Here is a 16,484-nt window from a genome sequence, read left to right on the forward strand (position 1 = left end):
TACAACTATTGCAAGAGCAAGGATACCGGGTGTCTAAGAAAAAGGCACAGCTCTGTCGGGAGACGGTAAAATACCTAGGGTTCCAGATAAGTCAGGGGCAGCGGAAGCTGGGCATAGAGAGGAAAGCAGTCATAAAGCAAATGGCGGCCCCATCAAATCGCCGACAACTCAGAGTTCTTAGGGGCCGCCGGGTTGTCGCCTGTGGATTCCAGGATACGCCCAATTGGCTAGGCCCCTCTATCAGGCGGTCAGGGGCCCAGACACTGAGCCCTTTCAGTGGACAGGGGATCAGGCTGAGGCCTTCCAACAGATCAAAGACTGCTTGACCAGTGCGCCTGCCTTGGGGCCCCCTGACCCAGAGAGGCCTTTCTGGCTCTACGTCCACGAAAAGGACAAAATTGCTTTAGGGGTACTGACCCAAGACTACGGCCCCTGGAAGCGAGTGGTAGCCTACCTTTCCAGGCAGCTGGATAACATAGCAGCTGGGTGGCCGCCGTGTTTAAGAGCGGTTGCCGCTGCTGCTATCCTGCTGAAAGAGGCCGACAAACTGACTTTTGGGCAAGAGACTTTCCTCTATCTGCCCCATGCCGTGCATAGTCTCCTAGAGGGGGCTGGGCATAAGTACCTCTCCAACCCTCGGCTGGCCCAATTCCAAGGGTTACTCCAGGGCAACCCCCGTGTGCACCTGAAAACAGTACGATCAGTCAACCCAGCCATGTACCTGCCTGCTGAGGAGGGAGTCCCAGATCATGACTGTGTACATGTCACAGATCAGGTATACACCAGTCAGCCAGATCTAAAGGACCAGCCGCTCCCTTCGAGAGACTGGACATTATACACAGACGGGAGCAGTTACCTAACAGAAACCGGGGATCATTGCCCCGGATATGCTGTGACCACCCAAGGCACAGTAGTCGAGGCAAAAGCTCTGCCAGCGGGGTGGTCGGCACAGAGAGCAGAACTGTTTGCCCTCATTAGAGCACTAGAGCTGAGCAAAGGGAAAAAGGTCAATATCTACACTGACTCAAAATACGCCTACGCCTACATTTCCATGGAGCCATCTATAAAGAAAGAGGACTAACCTCAGAAGGAAAAAAGATAAAGAACAAACAAGAAATATTAAGGCTGCTAGAAGCTGTCAAGGCACCACTCCAGGTAGCAGTCGTACATTGCAGAGGACATCAAAGAGGAAACAGTAAAGAAATAAGAGGAAACTACTTGGTGGACCAAGCAGCTAAAGAAGCAGCGGCCACCATGGGACTGCTGTTAGGGACCATTCCGGCCAAGGAAGATTACAGCCCGGAAGAATACAAATGGGCCATGTGAGTACAGGCCCGGCAAACCCCCGAAGGGCTTTGGAAACTCCAAGACGGGCGCATCTACATACCGCAAAGCCAAGGGAGGAACCTGGTCCAAAACTGCCACCAGCTAACCCACCTCGGGAGGACAAAGCTGAGCCAACTATTAGGAAAATATCTGCACATCCCAACTCTTGATGCCCTTTGCTCCTCAGTCGCCTTGCGGTGCCAGACGTGTGCCCAACACAATGCTAAAGCAGCAAAGGCAGTCCCACCCAGGATCCAGTACACGGGAAGTCAGCCCCTAGAGGACCTTCAGGTGGATTTCACCGAACTCAAGCCCAGCCAAGGTTACAAGCACCTCCTAGTCCTCGTCTGCACATTTTCGGGGTGGGTAGAGGCCTTCCCCACCCGGACAGAGAAGGCACACGAAGTAGCCCGGGTACTACTGCGGGAGATTATACCTCGCCACGGACTACCCTACAGCCTTCAAAGTGACAATGGCTCAGCCTTCACTGCCAAAGTAATCCAGCTATTAACTAAGAGTCTGAACCTCAAATGGAACCTCCATACTGCCTATCGACCCCAAAGTTCAGGAAAAGTTGAAAGAATGAACAGGACCCCGAAAGAGACTCTAGGGAAGCTCCGCCAAGAAACCCACCTGCCACGGCCAGACCTGCTACCCCTCGCCCTCTTTAGAGTTAGATGCACACCTAACCTGGCAGGGTACACACCTTTCGAGATCCTCTATGGAAGAGCCATCCCTCTAACACAGCTGCCCCACACAACAGATCTAGCCACCCTAGGAGAAATCAGACAAACTGCTTACCTAACAGCGTTAGGCCAAGAGCTAGATAGAATTAGGCAAGCTCACCTTGGGCTAGAAGTAGTCCAGACAGGGGGGCAGCCCACTCTTTCCGGCCAGGACACTACGTATGGGTAAAAGACTGGAAAAGGGAATCCCTCCAACCCAGGTGGGTTGGGCCCTACCTGATTCTGTTAACTACCCCCACTGCTTTAAAAGTTGCAGGTATAACTCCTTGGATCCACCACACACGAGCCAGCTGCAGCGCCTCAGCTGCAGCGCCTCAGGCTGCAGCGCCCCCTGAGGAAACCACTGAGAGGAGACCATCAGAGCCAGACCAGGTGCCTGCCCTGAGGCTCCGGAAAACGCCCCAGGAGGGGAGAGCAGAATGGACCATTGTTCCTGGGAACATCACGCCATCTCCGGGACCTTCACCATCTTCGGGGGACTTGGACTCTGGTACACCATTCCAGGGGACTGGTCACCAGGAGAGCAGATTGTCCTAGAACTCCTTTACCTTGGACTAGTGTGTACTTTTCAAGCCCTTGGTTGTTTCATATAGAATCGTGACCCCCATATGTCTTGCTCTGACTGTCCTAACTTTCCCACTCGTCCTCACCACAGGGCAATATAAGGAGACAATAGGAGTACAAGAATGTAGAAAACAAGGGACTCGGACTAAAGTAGCCACTCTGGCTACCTTAGATTGTAAGGGATTGTGTAAGGGAAAAGCTAAAATAGCCGTTAAAGTGAGTGCCCTCGAATGTCTGAATGACTGGTTTTGGGGCACAGACCTGTTTGCTTCCAAGAAGATCAGGTCAAAGATAGTTGCAGTTGGTGGCCAGAGACATATGGGGGATGTGCCTACTGAGACTGCAGAGTCCACGCTAATGATGGAAGGTATATCTGGATCACCCTAGACAGAGCAGAAGACCTGAAATGGGAAAAGGGAGTTAAAGGGAAAGTTTATGTAAATATGCTCCATTCTGGACCAGTAGGAGATATTATAGTCTTCAAAAGAAGAGTATTATATTTAGGATTACATCATCTAAAAACTGTTCAGGAAACAATAGAGAATACTGAACCAGCAGTTAACAACCCAGGGACCCCCTTCTCCTGGATCACTCTAATCCAGGAGGGAGCAGCTCTCCTCAATTTAAGTAGCCCTGAGAACTTCTCAGACTGCTTCCTCTGTGCTTCCCTCAGCAAACCCCCTCTGATAGCAGTCCGAGTAAACGCCACTCCCTCTGAGACAGCAAGATCCAGCCCAGGCTGGTACACCGGACCAGTCAAGGCGCCCCTATATAAGAACCAGGGAGAAGAGTCCTACCTCAACAGCTCGGACTGGTGCAAGGGAAAGAAGACCACTACCCTCCGCCCACCAGATGGACTATTTTTCTGGGCCAACCAGACTTAATACCAAAAATTAATTGCTCAGATACTCAGGTATACATCTTAGTAGCCCTGGCCCCACAGCTCTTTGCTTATCCCCCAGGTGAATTAGAAGCTAAGTACGTCAGCTCCACGTTGGGTAAACGAGCTGTATTCCTCCCGGTTTTAGTAGGCCTGAGCTTTGGAGCTTCCATTGCTAACATCAGTGTAGGGGGAGCTGGCCTGGCCACTAGTCTGCAATCACAAGACACCATACGCCAAGAACTCCACGAGGCTTTATCCTCAGTAGCCACCTCTGTGGCCTTGCTCCAACGCCAGATCCTCTTACTAGCTAGAGTAGCACAGCAGAACCGCCGAGCTCTGGACCTCCTTACTGCAGACAAAGGAGGCACCTGCATATTCCTAGGGGAAGAATGCTGTTACATTGTTATTGAAAGCGGCCTAGTTGAAGAAAACATCCAGCGCATAAACGAACTAAAAATTAGACTCAGGCCAGGCTCAGGGAATGGGCCCACGCCTTGGTGGCAGGATACTTTACTCTCCTTTCTTGCCCCCATCCTAGGCCCAGTAATAGTGCTCATACTTATAATTACTGTAGGGCCCTGGGCCATCAGGACGGTAGTCAGCCAGCTAGAAAGTACATTAATAAGGAAGACCACCAGCCGCATACTAATGCTTCAACAACAATATGAGCAAAGGAACCCTCTCCTGGGTGCAGAGACAAACGGAAGCGCTGCCTAAGCACCCACAGGGGGGAATGAAGGGAGAAGCCCTAGGAGACTTTTGCTCATCTAAGACCCCAGGCGCCATAGGAGACCGATAAGGCTGTCTGGGAAAAGCAAATAGCCGGTTAGTCACTAGGACTGGGACTAGCACCCTCACTGATAGAACCAATTTTCACATTTAGCCTTTGTACTCTGCTTCTGCCCCGTAGATAGAACTAATTATTGCATTCTGCTTCTGTATCCCACTTTGCCATGTAGACAGGAAGACCCCTAGGCTATATAACCTCCAAGAATCCTTTGTTTGGGGCTCAGAATTTGGAGACTGACTCCTCTGGGCCCGTGCACGTTAATAATAAACCTCGTACTCCAGAATCCCTCAGTGTCTGGTTGCTTCGTTTTCCTGTAACAATACCACCCCAACCACAGGTTTTTCAAGGGATTGGAACAAAAAACTGGAACTCTATGCCAGGTATAAGGAAGGTTCTGTAAGATTTTCAAAAAAGCTTATAATAGCTTTGAGCAAATTACTTGGTATTTATAGAAAATTAGTACCAGGGAGAGCATTAGAAAAGTCTTGCCACTGTTAGAAGAAACGTGATTATTTTTCACTCTGCATATTGTTCCTAATGTCCTGCATTTTACATAGCTTTGGGAACTAGAAAAAGGCAACACTATTAGAAATTCAAAAGAATTAAAAAAAGAAAATAGCAGCATCAGAGGTGTGAATTAGCAGTAGGATGTGTGGAAAGTAGGGAATGTACACAGGAGTGTCTGGTCTGTGGGTTCCTAAGCTCGGAATCCACTCCAGAGCAGGACTACACCCAGGCAAAACAGGGTGACCTTCTTAGTCACACCTCCCTTCCCATTCACTGTCCCCCTCCTGCGGCGGTTTCCTCAGATACCCTAAGCTCTGTATTTGGAGAGCAAGGTAGGAGTATTTGAAGGTTGTATATAGTGTTTTATTTTCCAAAATTAACCATCTCCCCTTTCCCCAGTACAATTATCCATAGCTGAAAAGCACAAAAGCAGAATGGAAAGCTAAACCTACCAAGTGTGAAACCTGAAGATCGATAATAAGTAAGGAGATTGAATCGGTGATCAAAAATCTCCCAACAATAAAAGCCCAGGGCAAGATGGTTTCCTGGGTGAATTCTATCCAACATTTTAAAAAGAATTAATGCCCAACCTTCTTGAACACTTTCAGAAAATTTAAGAGATGGGAACACTCTTGAACTCATTTTATGAGGCCAGCACATTATCCTGATATCAAAGCCAGATAAGGACACCACAAAGAAAGCTACAGGGCAATATCCTTGAATATCCATAGATGCAAAACTTCTCAACAAAATGTTAGCAAACCAATTCAAAAACACATTAAAAGGATCATACAATATGATCAAATGCGATGAATGCCTGGGATGCAGGGGTGGTTCAGTATACACACCTCTAAATAAATGTGATACTGCCGCGGACCAGCCTCGTCAGGAGAGGGGAGGGGGCGGAAATGAGTCAAGGACACAGGGAGTCAGGTTGGAGAGGTCTCAGCATCCCACTGAGCCCCGAACTCCGTTTATTCAAGACTTTTATTACAATTATGGGGAATAAGCAGGAGGGGGCTGCACCCAAGCTAGTTTCTTTGTCCTTTCTGCAAAGCTACTCCACGGAACAACAGGGGAACACAGGGTGCTATCAAAACTTCTCTGTTTATCAAGCACCGGTGCATGACCTACCCTTCTACAGGGAAACAGGCTCTCTAGCTTTCTTGGGAGACCTATTGTCTAGCCACAGCAGGTTCCAGGCAGGGAGCCAAGCAAGGTGGAGAGAAACTGTGCCACGGGCAGCGGCCTTGCCAGCTGACCCCGGCCCCCCGGCTTTGCCAAGGGGGGCTTACGGTCACGTCTCCACGAGCAGTAGCTATGCCGGCCTGACCCCCTGGCTTTGCCAAGGGGGCTAGTGGCGCCCACATGATACTCTGCAAAAGGGAATGAAAGAAAAATCATATGACCATCATTATTGCAGATTAGCCACACTGGAACTGGAAGAGGCAGGAGCAGCCCCGGGGCTAATTCTAGACTTAGTTTATTCTCTTGGCCAGTACACTAAGATACCTGAGACAAATTTTCAATCTCCAAAGCCACAAAGTCTCGTTTGAAAACTAGAATGCCAGCTTTATTACTTCTTAGGGGAAGTTATTCCTGAAAGGTTTTCTTAGGCTCTGCCAAGGAAGAAATGACAATCAGCTACAAAGTTAGGCAGTATAGAGCTTTACTGGGGTTTGTGCACCGGGGCAAGGTTCTCTAGTCTGCAGAGTGGGGCCGGGGAAGTCGCACCCAAGCAGGGAATATGGCGGGGCTTTATTTTGGTTGGCTCTCTTCGTGGGAGCTGGGGATTGGTCCCTTTTGAACAAAGTGGCAATATATCATTGGCGGCTTTCCTCGGGCTCAGGTTACTATGCGGATATCTGTTTTGGCAAAGCCCGCCCTTTTGTCTCTCCGGTTTGACGTCAGACGCCTTTTCCGGATTGTAGTTCAGCCGCCATTTGGGTTGTAGTTCAGCTGCCATTTTGTCCTACCCCGCCCATCCCGACAATTCCAAGATAGAAAATGGAGATTGAGAACTTTCCTTTCTTTAGTAGAGAAGTCTACTTGAGGAAACAAAATTCAGCCCAGAAATTTTGCTTATTTAAAAATGGAAGTTGGAGACTGAGGAAATAGCTAACTTAAAGGTTTATTATAAATTAGTTATGTTAGAAGTTGATCTCTCTGTTCCACCATTTCCCATGTGTTGAGACTTTTGTCTCAAAAGCCAGGTCTATTGGTAAAAGTATCTGGGTTGAACAGCTGGTTCTGGATTAATCCAAGTCATGCTGTTTCTTAGCATAATATCGTCAAGGTTCATCCACATTGGAGTATATGCCAGAATTTCCTTTTTTAAGACTGATTAATACCTCATTGTATGGCTAGACAGACCACATTTTATGTATCCATTTACCCTTCGATGGACAGTTGGGTTTCCACCTTATCTTAACATTTAAAGAGGGAAGAAACACTGTGATCTTACCTGTGTCATCAGAGTTTTAAGGAAGATTGGAAAGGAGGGAGTCTTGGGAGAACTCCAAATTACCTGTCTGAAGCACAAGGAGGGAGGTGCAGGCTGGGTGGAGAAAAGAGCCAGAATTAGAGCATAATTTTGCTTTACTAACATCTTGGCTTTATGGGGGAAAAAGGGAGGGGACAGGAACTAATGGTCTTTTATCCTCCCAACTAATGTTGGGAGGATAAAAATGCTTTTGAGATACAGAGGCCTGAGGCAGGGGGTGGTGGTGGGGGGGGATGTTGTTTTTTCTTTGGGGGTGGGGTGGAGTGGGGAAAACCTTGCTGGAATTCAGACTTGTGATAAACTTAAGTGTCTTCAGGACATGCTCGTAGAAAAGCTGGAGGACAGATGTGAAAACGGAGGGAGACGACGCCAAAATTATAAATGGGGCCACCAAATGTACTTGAAGAGAATGTCCTCCTCTCAGCTCCCTGGAGCCCCACAGCGTCTTAGCGCTGCCGGAAGAATCCCCTCCGAATCTTTAGTAGGACACATAATGCCCTCTCGTGGCAATAACATGCAACTGCAACGGAGCCTGCAACCTAGGATAGAAATGTCTTTCCTGAATCCTGAAAGCCAGTTTTCCTCCACTAGCCTAAGAAGGAAATCTGACGCAGACACACTGCACAATGTGTTTTAAGATCCTGCTCGTAAGGATCGGATGTTCAAGGGTCCAGAGAAGCCGACTGTTCCCTCAGCGGATATCGTGAGCCTAGGAGGCACCAGGGGGACAACACAGTAGAAATGGCTGGTGGACAGATGGTTGTGAAAGGCGGGCCTAAGTGGGCACAGCAGGGCGAGTACAGTGTGTATACTGAAAATACGTGGGGATCACTCTCGTGTTTTTACTTTTCCTTTCTATTTCTTAACTATTAATGTACAAGTGGTTTAGGCAGCTTAGAGAAATAGTCTACTTGGGTAGCAACAACCTGACCAAGTGGAAAACATTTTGTTTATGGGTTTTTATCACCTTTTAATTGTCCCTGTCTCAGTTTCGGGAAAGGCCATTTCAGAAGTTTGAGGCTTCATTTCAATACAAACCCGGGAATGACTTAAATGGCAGAAGCTTCCTGGTGGCCGGCTGTACGAGCTAGGGTGTAGGATTGACAGACGTGTATGAGACTCCAGGTAAGACTGGTTTAAGCAAAACAGAGGATTATTTCTCTCACATCTAAAAAGTCTGAATTAGGCAATTCAGGGCTGGATCGCTGGCTCCACTGTCACCAGGGACCTGGGTTGCTTTCACCTTTTGATTCCATTATCGCCAGGGTGCTGTTGTCACGGTCACAGTGCAAGACGGAGATTCGGGCACGCCGTCCATTTCCAAGGAGCAGAATAGGGAGGACCGAAGGGGGAAGGAGGGCTCACTCCTCTGTAAGGGTCTAACGTGGGAGGTGTTCCCAACACTTCTGTCGCCTGGAGGAATAAATTAATTAGTACGGGTAGATTTTTGAACAGTACCTGGCTTAAGAAGGCCTTTATCTCAATAACAATAACAAACATAATAATAACTAGTATAGCTAATAATTATTTAATGTTTATGTACCAGCCCCTAAAAAGAGTTACTGTGTTATTTCACTTTAATCCTCATCACACTCTGAGGTAAGTTCTACATTATTTCTATTTCCCAGACAAGAAAACTGAGGTAGAGAAATCCCAGAATTATAAACGGCACAGCATCCAGTAAAAGCTGTTAAATTTTATTCCAAAGACCACTTGTTTAGCCAGTAACTTAAACTCACAGGTCCCCCGTTTTATATCTTTTTTTTGGGGGGGGGGATGGAGGTATTCAATAGTATTGTATTAAGAACTTATTCTCATATCTGAAAACAAAAAGTCCTCAAGAAGGGTGGACAGTTGTTTCAGAAAACAGCTTAGCAATATGCATCAAGAAGCTTTAAAAAGGCAGACATGAAGATATCACAGCAATATTCACGCTATCAAAAACTAGAAATAGCAGAAGCCTCCAACACAAGGGTGTGTTTTAGTTAAGCCAGGGAGCATCAATTCAATAGAATATTATCACTGGAGAACTTTCACAGGATATTTCAGGACATGGGAAATAATTAGGACATAAGTTGTAAATTTATATATTTTAAAAAATTAATGTATAGCAAAATAAAAATGTTGAGAAAGATCATATTTGAGTGACGGGATTTATTGAGTTTTTCTTCTTTATACTCTTATTTAAAACATACACATTTTCTTTAATGAATGTACAGCATTTTATGATACATATTTTAATTTTATACTAACAGTATGTTTAGTGATGAAGTTTGTCTTGGTGATTACCTAATATTCATATGGCCGCAAGAGGTATCTTTCAAATGCCTCTGAATTCCTATCTGAGGAGTCTGTATGACTTTGAACTTGGAGGAACAAGTGCAGTGAGTATAGCAGTGGCTTGGTAATTAGAAGTTTCTTCTTGATCCCAAGAAGGGGTCAAGTTCAGCCTCTGTCATTCATAAACCACATGAATTTGGCCAGGCCATTTTCTTTTACAGTCTCCATTTAAAACTAGTATCCATCCCTGTTGGGAACCACCTCTTCCTGCCTCCTTGTGCCCCTGTCCACAGATTCAGGGACCTCCTGAAACCCCACAGCACTGATGTGCACCCGGATGAATTTGCTGCTGTGTACAGTCAGTATTTGAAAGTAAAAAATTTAAATAGAATAATGCATGTTAATTAAATCTCATTTTAAATGCCACTTAGTATTTTAATTTTATTATGAAATATTTCAATAATGCAGAAAACGTAGAGCATATTATAATAACCAATGTGAAATAACAACCTAGTTTTGCTAAATCTCAGCATGTTGTCATTTTTTGCTTCACACACACACATTTCGAAGACCTAAAACATGAGGAAAGCAGATACACACAGTCCGTATAGGCCCGATCGTCTCTTTGCCAGAGGCATCTACTTTGTGAATGTCCTGGTTCTGCGCCTCTGCATATTTTTAGTTTACTGCATGTGATAAATCCATAAATAATACTGGGTTACATGTATTTAACATTATAAAGTGGATATACTGTAGATGTTATTTTGAAACTTACCTTTTTATGAAGTTATATATTTCTGAAGTGATTTATAGTAACCCATGTAGCTCTAGTTGACTAACTCTAAGTTCAGTATAGCATTCCATCCTACGAAAGTGCCACAATTCATGTCATCAAGTAGTCTATTGGTAAACACTCGATCTTTTTAAAAACAAATTTTAGTGGGGTGGAGGTGGATGTGGAAGAGGGCGTAGGGGGGATAAATGGTAGTGGAAAAATACAATAAAATATAAAAGCAACCCCCCCAATTCTACTATCCTAAACAATGTTGCATACATAGAATTGCACTCATCTCTTCCTGAACATCTGCATGGATTTCCACAGGGTGCATGCCAAAGAGTGACGTTGTTCAGTAAATGGATCTGTAAATGTCTGGCTTTACTAGATATTGTTTGAAGTGGTTGCCCCCCACTACTTTCCCACCAGGAGTATGTGAGCATTCTCATTGCTCACCACCCTTGGGTAGGTGAGGGGAAGGTACATGTTTGATAAAAAAACACTTTTATTCACATGTAGTTCACATACAATCCACCCATTTAACGTGTCTGAATACGTCAGCGGTTTCCGTGCATTTACAGAGTTGTGCAAGCACCACCACGACTGGCTTCAGAAGACACCCTATGCAAAAGTTAGCTATCATCCCGACCCCTACCTCCAGTTCCAGTCAACTCCTACTTTACTGCCTGATCTACAGATTTGCCTATTTGGACATTTCCTGTGAAAGGAATCATACAACATGTGAGCCTTTATGATTGACTTAAAAAAAAGATTTTATTTATTTCTCTTTAGAGGAGAAGGGAAGGAGAGAGGGAGAGAAATATCAATGTGTGGTTGCCTCTTGTGCGTCCCCTGCTGGGAACTGGCCCACATCCCAGGCATGTGCCCTGACTGGAAATCAAACCTCTATCCTTTGGTTCACAGGCTTGCGCTCAATCCACTAAGCTACACCAGCCAGGGCAGACTGACTTTTTTCACTTACCATAATGTTTTCAAGGTTCATCCATGATCTAGCATGCATTAGTACTTCATTTCTTTTTATTAATGAATAGTATTTTACTATGTGATTATGCCATATTTTATCGAACTAATGATAGCCATAGAGTTTTTATCTACCTTTTGGCTATTATGAATGATGCTGTTATAAACATTCCTATATAAATTTTTAGGAGGATATATGTTTATATTTCTTTGGGTATGTACCTGGGAATAGAATTGCTGGGCCATGTGGCCACTCTGTCTAACCTTTGGAGGAACCAACAAACTGTTTTCTGCAGCAGCTGCTCCACTTTACATTCCCACTGGTGTGTGAGTGCTCCAGTTCTTCACATCCCCACCGACACTGGTTGTCTGTCTTTTTGATTCGGACCATCCTAGTGTGTATGAAGTGGTGCCGTCTTGTGGTTTTGATATATCTCACTGTTTTAATTTGCACTTTCCCATTTACTAGTGAAGTTGAGTATTTATTGCCCATTTCCTATTTTCTCTTCTGTGAATATCCTGTTCATAATATTTGCCCATTCCCCACTTGCCTTTACGCAGTGATTTGTTGGTGTTTAAAAATGCATTTGGATATTAAATCTTTTGTTGATTTTATGCACACAAAAACATATCTTCTTGGCATGTGGATTTATATGCTTTTCACTTTGTTTTTGTTTTGTTGTACACATTTTAAATTTTAATGCAGTAGACTTTAATCAAGCTTTGTTTCTTATTTATTTATTTATTTTTAGAGAGAGGCGAGAAGAGGGAAGGAAGGGAGAAGAGGGAAACATTAGTGTGTGGTTAGCTCTTGCGCGCCCCCTACTGAGGATGTTAACATTTTAACTCAGAGCAATTTGGCCTTTATTTCATACTTCTCCTTTCTGTGTTTTCTTTAGAGGATTACCTCTGGAGACCTTGATGCAGCAACCTGTGGTGAGGGAAGTGATGTGGGTCAGTATGTAAATAATGTGGAGAAGTGTGTCCAGAACATCATGTGTTCCCCAGTCTGGTGGCACACGCACATTCGGCAGTTTCTGCCTCACTGGTGTGATTTGTGCATAAGTACCTGCTCATGGGGCAGAGCTTTTTCTGCCCCTGGAGCTCCACCCAGCCTCAGAGTCTGCCCTATTCCCTGTACGGCAACCCCCTGGACATAAGCCAGATTCTCCTAGAATCTTCATTTTCCAGTTAAGCTGATGTTTAGTCACATGCTAGTAGGGGTTCTGTCAATCCCAACATTCTCATCCAAATGTCCCATAGGGTCTAGATCGGGAAACAGTGGGTTGGGGCAGGAACACTGTCAGCCTGGCTCCCTAGGCCCAGTTTCAGTCCTGTTCAAAGAAGTGGAACAGAAACTGGAAAGCCATCAGCAACCCAGACAGCACCCTCTTTACTCTCCCCGCCCCCTGTCTCTCATCTCTCTCTGGGTCTGTATGATCTGTCTCTGATTTCTTACTGATTTTGTTTTTCCTTGTAGGCCCAAAAGCCATTCCCTCCACTTGTACATCAGGCTAACGTACAACGAGCACACCCAGATTTCCTCCTTTTTCTGTTCATGCCCCTGACATAGACTGCAGGCACTGTTGATCCCAAGTCTGGATTTTTAGGAAGACAATTGGTTTGGTCATTTAGTGGAGGGAAACATACACTTGGCTATATTCACTGCTGGGGAAGGTCATCAGATGTTACCACTATTAACTGGACTGTGGGGGCACATGGTATTTTGGAAAGAATAAGTCTTGTCAAGCAGATTGTACAGAGTATCACTGGAGGATCCTTGTGCTGTCCAGGGCAGGGGTGTGGCAGGAAGAAGAGGAAGTCCCCAGGGGCTCACACCATCTCCTAAGGCCCAAAAGCACAAGCTCCAAAAGAGTAAAGAAGGGACAGAGCCCACTGACCCCAAACATGGTCTTTAGGAAAATGGTCTTCTCAGTGGGGCGGGACAGATTACAGGTTATACTGCCAAGGCAAGGCTCCCGACGACATGCAAAGAGGCTGGGCATCTTGAACCCATACAGATGGTACTGTCCCCCCAAGGCTGCCCCCTCAAGGGCCAGTCGCACCCCCAGCTGTGCCACATAGGCCCAGAGCAGCCTGGGCCTTTCAGCCCCTGAGGCATCCATGCTGCCCTGTCCTTGTTGGATCAGGGTCTCCTCTTCCTTTTTCACCTTTCCCGAGTCTTCCCAATGCCAGATGCCATGATACATGGTGAAACCCATGTAGAGGGCACTGGGCACAGCCACCAAGATGACCTGGAAGGCCCAGAAGCGCAGTGGGGAGAGGGGGGTGGAAGGCATCGTAGCAGGCTGCCTTGCAGCCTGGCTGCTGGGTGTGACAGACGAATTCGCTCTGCTCATCGCCATAGACCCCGGTCCCAGTGGCAGCCAGCAGCACAAGGCGGAAGCCCAGGACCACGGGAAGAAGGAGGCACCCCACGGGGGTGGAGTGCCAGCTCTCCTCAGCCACCAGCCGCCTCAGGAACCTGCCGCACATCCTACTGTGGAGCACTGAAGACAGGTTATTATGAGTGGTTGTAACCTAAGGGGTATCTCAGGGCTGCTGGGGGTTATTGTGCTTAAGCTCAATCAAGAACCTTGTTCTCCCTCTGGTGTTCTGGTGTGGTAGGTTTTTTCATGCCCTGCAGTGACTGAGGAAGAACAAAAAAATTGATCTGACTCTCTAGCTTGTGCAAGAAATCTAAGATTCTCTACTTGGTAAGCGTCAATGAGGCATCTCCTGTTAATCTATGGCCTTACAATTATGTCCCCTTGAGGGTTACCTGTCAGGATAGGTAGCGGGAAGAAGCACACCTTGGTGGTCAGCAATCTCTTGAAATATCTGTCCTCATTCAAGAATGGTCAAGAGAAAAGAAATATGGTCTTTTCAAAATGTCACAATGTCCTTAAAGAGTGTTAGCTGCCATGGAACCTCAGAAAAGCATAAGTCTGAGAAGATTTTTGTATTTAAAAAACAATGAAAAATTTGGAAGACATCAGGCACTTTATTTTGTTTTGTTTTTTAGCCTTTCCTGCTCTGATCTTTATTATTTTTAAGTATATTTGATCAATTATGCTATTATAGTTGTCCCCTTTTTCCTACCCTTTATCCCCCTCCACCCTGCACCTCCCCTTAGTTCTGCATTACCCTCCCACCAGCCTTCTCCCCCACCCTCCTTAGTTCATGTCCATGGATCATATATGTAAATTCTTTGGCTTCTCCTTTTTTATACTATTATTTTTTCCATATATATATATATATATATATGTATATATATATATTATTGATTATGCCATTACATTTGTTCTATTTCCCCCCTTCATTCCCCTCCACCCTGCACACCCCTCTCCCAGCATTCCCCCCTTTTAGTTCATGAACACATGTCTCAAGTTCTTTTGATTCTATATTTCCCATACTATTCTTACCCTCCCCCTATCTATTTTCTATCTACTGTCTATGCTACTTATTTTCTGTACCTTCTCCCCCTTCTCCTTTTCCCACTCCCCTGTTGCTAATCCTCTACGTGATCTTCATTTCTATGGTTCTGCTCCTGATCTAGCTGTCCTCTTAATTTGCTTTTGTTTTAGGTGTGGTTGTTAATAACTGTGAGTTTGCTGTCCTTTCACTGTTCATCTTTTTTATCTTCTTTTTCTTAGGTAACTCCCTTTAACATTTCATATAACAAGGGCTTGGTGATGATGAACTCCTTGAATTTGATCTTATCTGAGAAGCACTTTATCTGTCCTTCCATTCTAAATGAAAGTTTTGCTGGATAGAGTAATCTTGGTTGTAGGTCTTTAGATTTCATGACTTGGATACCTCTTTCCAGCCCCTTCTTGCCTGTAAGGTCTCTTTTGAGAAATCTGCTGACAGTCTGATGGGAATTCCTTTGTAGGTAACTGTCTCCTTTTCTCTTGCTGCTTCTAGGATTCTCTCCTTCATTTTAATCTTGGCTAATGTAATGATGATGTGCCTTGGTGTTTTCCTTTTTGGGTCCAACTTCTTTGGGATTCTCTGAGGTTCCTGGATTTCCTGGAAGTCTATTGCCTTTGCCAGGATGGGGAAATTCTCCTTTATTATTTCTTCAAATAAGGTTTCCACCTGTGGCTATTCCTCTTCCCCTTCTGATACCCCTATAATTCGGATGTTGGAATGTTTAAAGATGTCCTGGAGGTTCCTAAGCCTCTCCTCATTTTTTTGAATTCTTGTTTCTTCATATTTTTCTGTTTGGTCATTTTTTCCTTCCTCTGGTCTGCTCCCTTGATTTGAGTCCCAGTTTCCTTTCCATTACTATTGGTTTCCTGTGCATTACCATTCATTTCAATTAGTTTAGCCTTCATATATTCCTCTAATTTGTGACTAAAATCCACCAGTTCTGTGAGCATCCTGATCACGAGTGTTTTGAACTGTGCATCTGAAAGTTTGGCTATTTCTTCATCACTTAGATTTATGGGCTCTGGGGCTCTGAGTTGTTCTTGAGCCATGTTTTTATCTGTTTGTGCCTGTTATGTATGAGAAGAGGCGCCTTAGATGTTCACCAGGGCGGGGCCGCCCAGGTTGCTGGTTTGTGTTACTGTGTGTGGGGGCGGGGTCAGAGAGGGAGCAACGGCAGTCCTCTCAGCTCATCCAGTACGTCCCACCGCTCACCCCCGCCTGTTTATCTGAGTGCAAATGTGGGAGCCTGCCGCCCTGTGCTATTGGGGCCTGCGTGATCTGTCTCAATGCTCGCCTCTTCACTGGTTTATCTACGCACAAATGCGCGACCGACCACAGCCAGCCAGCCACGCTTCTTCTCTGGGTCTGCCTGTAGCTAGCCTGCACCTGGGATCTGCGCCCTCGGCTGCCTGCACACTGCCCGGGTCGGGGGATCTTTTTTGCCTGACCCCCTCCGCTGTTGGCTTTGCCCCTCTCACCAGTTTAGCTGAGCAGTTTATTGTTTTCAGACTCCGTATTGTTCGATTTTCTGTGTGGTTTGATTGCGTTTATTGTTGTTAAAACTTTATTGTTTTTAGATTTGGTTGTTCGAGGATGCAAAGTGTTTCTACCTACGCCTCCATCTTGGTGGAAGTCCTCCCATACTATTCTTAACTTCCTCCCCCACCCCCATCTATTCCATATCTACCATTTAT

General features: G+C 45.6%; 1 protein-coding gene across 1 annotated transcript; it reads right to left on the bottom strand.

Annotated features, from left to right (window-relative positions):
* Positions 1–13,121: 13,121 nt before the first annotated feature.
* On the bottom strand, positions 13,122–13,851 carry GJC3 (gap junction protein gamma 3). The gene is given in 2 exon segments (XM_037134980.2): positions 13,122–13,643; positions 13,645–13,851. Coding segments are annotated over 2 exon segments (729 nt in total).
* Between the last annotated feature and the right edge of the window lie 2,633 nt (positions 13,852–16,484).

Source organism: Artibeus jamaicensis, unplaced genomic scaffold, assembly GCF_021234435.1.
Source record: "Artibeus jamaicensis isolate MK-2021 breed Jamaican fruit bat unplaced genomic scaffold, CSHL_Jam_final contig_956, whole genome shotgun sequence".
Taxonomy (NCBI): domain Eukaryota; kingdom Metazoa; phylum Chordata; class Mammalia; order Chiroptera; family Phyllostomidae; genus Artibeus; species Artibeus jamaicensis.